Genomic DNA, 5114 nt, shown 5'->3' with positions numbered 1-5114 from the left:
TTTGTTTGAATTATACAATATTTCAATTTTTACGAATTTGATGATTAGGACCTCCTTGCCTGAAGCACAAAATGTTAAAATAATGGAATTCCACTTGCTCAGAAAGGGATGAAACTTCATTTCACATAAAACCAAAATATTTCATATAATAAAATACAAACGAAATAGTGAGTTAATTCATCAGTTCCCTCATTTGCATACTGACCGAGATGTGCATATAACTGTTTTGTGAAATGAAGCGAAACATCCGATTTTGATGAAATTTTCAGTGTTATGCTTGTTGTATTTTTCTCTTTCTATTCAAATCAAGTTTTTGTTGGGGTGGACTTGTCCTTTAAACATGGAAAACAGTGCACAAAAACAACCTAGTACCTATACCAACAGCACTTCCCTACCTATGTCTACAATGAATACCTTCTTATACACCTCCAGCATGTCCACAACAAAAAGAACAATCATACTAACTGCCCACCAAGGATTGCATGAGAAAATATTTAAAAACAACCCGTACCATCTCCGAATTAATCTTTACATATTCAAATAAAATAATCTACAGCAAACTTCCTGAAAATGGCATGGTAGGAATACTGCAGGTCAGTTGGTTTGAAAATTTGTGCTCAATCTCATGTTCAACCCAGCAGACCTGCTTTACACATACCAAAATGAATACTTTAGGAGGTAGAGTAGGCGTTTACATGTCAAGGTAAGAATAACAGCTGCTCGTAGAAGTCAATCCCTTCTTTACACTTTCTAATAAATGTCTAAAAAAAAAACAATTGATAATGAAATTGCTGAAACTGACTTGAATTCATAGGTCTGTATACGTTTTGAAGAGATGCACATGTGTACTGTAGCACCAAACAAAAATACATTATAACCATGATTCATTCACTTCTTTATAAGTACATGTAGTCTTCCAATAACATTATACATGTAGATAAGATGAATACACTGCACTTTTTAAGCCCTGCAATAATAAACTATGAACAGACACCAAAATTAGTCCTCTTGGTTAATTTAAGGAAAAATATTTTTTCTACCCATCAGTCCACATATTTCAGTTAAAATTACTTTTTGTTCATCGGGAATGGATCGCCAGTGAGCCACATTATTGCACGGGGGGAATCAGTCAATGACTATGTTATTATCACACTTTGGGTGCATCCCCCCAAAAAAATATTAATAACAAGAAATAAATATAAATTAATAAATACAAAAATAAAATCACACACACAAAAAGTGGAGAAATAGAAATAATCTATATAACATCAAATCTGCTGTGAGTTGTCTTAATATTCACATGATATTTGCACTAAAGACTGATTAAAAAGACTTGATAAAAACGAGAGGCAAACTTCCTGGGATGATGGTATGTATATCTTGTTTGCTTGTTCTTTGTTTCGTATTCCCTTCATCTATCTTCACAGGACCACTGAGAGAAATTTGTCAGTCTCCACTTACAGTGATGTGTATTGCTTTTCTTCATTGTCTGTTGGCAAATTTGGCGAGTGTGATGCATGCTGCTGATGGTGCTGATTGCCTGCAACAACATGAGGTACTCGGAGCTGACGCTGTGGTGGGGTAAAAAACTGGTACATGCTTGGTGGAGTTGTTGATGTGGTGTTCTCGTCAATCTGATGTGTGCTGTGCTGGTGTCGTTGAACTCCTGTTTGTGTGGGTCCTGCAGTGGGAGGACGGAGATTGAACTGCCCCATTGCTGGCTGAGGTTGGCTTTGGAACTGCGTCATCATTTGCCATAGTCCACTGATTAGAGATGTAGTTTGCTGGTTCATCTCTCTCATAAGATTGCGCTGTGCTTGTTCCTGGCGCTCTTCCAGCCGTTCCTCCCACTCTCTTTGAGCTGCAATACGTCTGTCCTCCGACTGTTGTTGTCGTTCCTCTGCATCATTAAAGTGCGTTGTTAATGCTGCAGAGACTGCCTGCATCGATTCTTGAACCTTTGTCTTCTTCTTCTTCTTTGGTGGTGCTACATTGAGAAGTATACAAGAAAAGAAAGTAAATAGGGATGAGAAGCATGAAAAATATTGTTCTGGTTCTAACCAAGGGCATTTTACGATGGCAATATACAATTATCATGAAGTTGCAATGCATGTACACGATCGATTATCAGTTTGAATTTCGGGTAAGATGTAATATCAGATTGGTTTTGGCAGACTTTTCATTTCATTTTTAATCCATGCTGGATCTTACACAGCCTGGTACAGTGGTAAGGATCCAATTGAAATATGCTTGACTGCTTTATGGATCAGAGATGCTAACTGATAGCTCAAAAAAATCCTGAAAACCCAGGCCGGGGTCCAGGGGCCCGCCCAGGGCCCCTGGCGGGGTCAAGGGCGAAGCCCCCTGAAGCTGGAACGTTTTCTTATTCTTTAGAGGGCTGAAATCATTAATCTACAGTAGTACATAACAAATAATTAATGACATAATAAACTTCATATCATAGGCAAGAAAGGTGCTCAAAAAAAAAAATCATGTAACCCGTAGGGCCTACTCATTACGGTACGGGTTAACCTGCTGCGGGTTAATATGCTGCGGCCAATGGGTGCGACTCGGGACGGGTGTATGTAGCAGCTGGGGTGCCCTTTTTCACTCACTGTACTCATCAACAAGACAATCCTATACTATTGAAAATCCATATATCACAATTTCTATCAAAATGATGGATAGTTCACACATATGAATTGATGAATACGCACCAGAGAACACATATTTCATGGTAGCAAATAGGTTTTCAGCTGAAATCCCGCGGCAGACAACCTATCACTCACGCAGCAGCAGGCAATTGCAGCCACACCGGGCCGTGCTTCGAGCGGTTCTACCGGGCGATCGCCCGACTGGGATAGCGCTGACACCCGTATCCCTGCAGGGTATACAGCGGCGTTTGCAACTGCTACAATGTATTGCTCGCGCGTACCGTACCAGCTAAACTTCATGCTGCGCAAAACGCTAATAATTTTCCGTCTGCGCAAATTGGCCATCCAAAATTGAAATTGCGCTCTCCGTAGCGAACTCCGTGACAAGATTTGGAGGGGAAATTTTTACGGATTTCACTTTGACAATCGATTTTTTTTCCCGGAATATTTTTCAGCAAAGGAAAAAATCCGGAATTCCGGAAAAATCCGGAAAATTAGCAACTCTGATGGATTGTCTCAGTTTGTAATGCCTTTTTATGGCCACTTGAAACAGATGAATAAATAAATAAGTACCTGTAAATAAAAATTAAATAAATGAATTAAAAGATAATCGATAATAAACCAAAGACTAAATCCCCCTTATCAGTTTTACTATTTATTTACATGTACACAACCAAACTATCAACCAATTACCGTTGAATATTCATGAACTTAATAAGACTAACCAAAAATAATTTACCTCCACTTTGGTCACGAGGGTGCCATTCACGTCGAGGTGGAGGTCGAGCCTCCTCTGCACTGCCATTACCAGCACTTGTACTTGTAGTAGTAGTAGTCGTAGTAGCAGGAGGGGCACTAGTAGTACTACCCCGAGGGCGAGCTTGAGATCCTTGCTGAACTCGAGGAGGCGGCTGTGGATTTTCAAGACTTTCTGCTAACTTCATCATTGCAGCAACTTCATCATCATCATCATCATCAGTGATATGGTCGCTGTCTTCGCCATCACTGACGGACGAGATCGAGAGAATGCTTGTCTGACTGGTGTCGTCATTTATATTGTCTGGTGCTTGCACAGCTGCACGTAGGGAACTAGCCGAGCCCGAACCAGGGACTGAGGGGGAGGTCGAGCTGGAGCTTACGATGTTGACGGGCTCTGCGGCAGCCGTTTGTCCCCAGATTTCAAAGCAGAGATCATAAAATTCCATCTCTTGTCTCTTTTGACCGCTTGTCTTATTCGCAAGCTTGACAGCCATGAACTTTTTCTTTAAATTCTTTAGCTTGGTTTTTACCTGTGAAGCGGTTCTGTTGTGCCCATGCTCCTTCAGTTGACAAGAGATCTTTTCCAGGGCAGGTGTATCACTACACTTCCCATTCATCTGCCTGTCGATTTCTCTGTCGGTGCGAATGAGAAGTAATAGTCGGACCTCTTCATGAGTCCAATTCTGGTAGCTCCCTGCTTGTGCTTTCGGCATTCTCAACCCTCCTACTAGGCCTACTCACGTATTTCTTGCTGTAAAGTTTATTTTTTTACGGAATTTCAATGCAGAAATTATAAATCAAATGCCTCACGGATTGTAGATGGATGTTTTATTTGCCTGTCGAACGCGTGCTGCCGGCCATATATTATTACGTAAATATTGTTTGCTCATCCTCGATCAAAAAGGCCTAGGCTCTACAGATTTTCATTCTAAAAATTACTAATGCTCTCGTTGTGATGCAAGTCATTGATGAAGCAATATATTTCATTTTCATGTATTATTTATGTATTATAATAAAAAATGCACTTAGGCCTATATATTTTGAAGAAAAGTTTTATTCAAGATATAGTAAGGCAAATTGACCATCGATCGTTCAGCTAACGTTGGGTAGACGAGCATGCGGACCGAGCTAGCTCGCTGCACTTGCGAATTCGTTCGATTGAGGACGTAAACAATTCGTGAATCGCGCGCGTGCGGGAAAAGGGTCACCATGGCGATTATCCGCATTATTTGGAAATGCGTTCATAAACTCAAAATCTTGTCCCGATGCTGCTATTATGCGGATAATAGCAGCATCAGAGTAATGCGGATAACTCTTGTCCTCCTCCAATTTTACGACCAAATTATGCTGCTATTAGCCGCCTAATTCATTTTTATTGGGTTTATGAAAGGGGTATCAATGGCCATATGTTTATGTACTTAAGATCAGATAAAACGGAGAAGTGAATTTGCGTGACAGCCGAGGTAAATCACTGTTTTTGTTCCCTTTAACTTGATTTTTCTCTGTTTTTTGGCAATTAATGCCAAGAGGGAATATGAATTTGCATTTTGGTAGCGTTTATTTTCAAAAATTTTATTCATTAAAGACAAAAATTGAAGAGCCCCGACGGGGGGATTTTGCATTGCAAGTCCCCTAATGGTGGCTGCACGCTAGCGAGCCGTCTGTGTACGAGGAGAAATAAAAAAATGTTAAAAACTCCTC

At 40.3% G+C, this 5114-nt stretch overlaps 1 protein-coding gene across 1 annotated transcript; it reads right to left on the bottom strand.

Moving 5' to 3' along the window:
• Nucleotides 1-1457: 1457 nt before the first annotated feature.
• LOC121406980 (nuclear transcription factor Y subunit beta-like) lies at nt 1458-4651 on the bottom strand. The gene is made up of 2 exons (XM_041597853.1): nt 3394-4651; nt 1458-1987 (listed from the first exon to the last, which is right to left on the bottom strand). The coding sequence occupies exons 1-2, from the start codon at nt 4124-4126 to the stop codon at nt 1458-1460; spliced, it is 1263 nt and encodes a 420-aa protein (XP_041453787.1). The 5' UTR covers nt 4127-4651.
• Between the last annotated feature and the right edge of the window lie 463 nt (nt 4652-5114).

This window comes from Lytechinus variegatus, chromosome 2, assembly GCF_018143015.1.
Source record: "Lytechinus variegatus isolate NC3 chromosome 2, Lvar_3.0, whole genome shotgun sequence".
NCBI lineage: Eukaryota > Metazoa > Echinodermata > Echinoidea > Temnopleuroida > Toxopneustidae > Lytechinus > Lytechinus variegatus.
This window is presented reverse-complemented; position numbering and strand designations above follow the sequence as displayed.

What these genes read in the sequence shown, in the direction of transcription:
- LOC121406980 (XM_041597853.1), bottom strand. Translation starts at nt 4,126, where the DNA reads ATGCCGAAAGCACAAGCAGGGAGCTACCAGAATTGGACTCATGAAGAG. An exon ending in CCCTCGTGACCAAAGTGGAG is followed by an intron (nt 1,988 to 3,393) that starts GTAAATTATTTT and finishes TTCTCAATGTAG; the next exon opens with CACCACCAAAGAAGAAGAAG.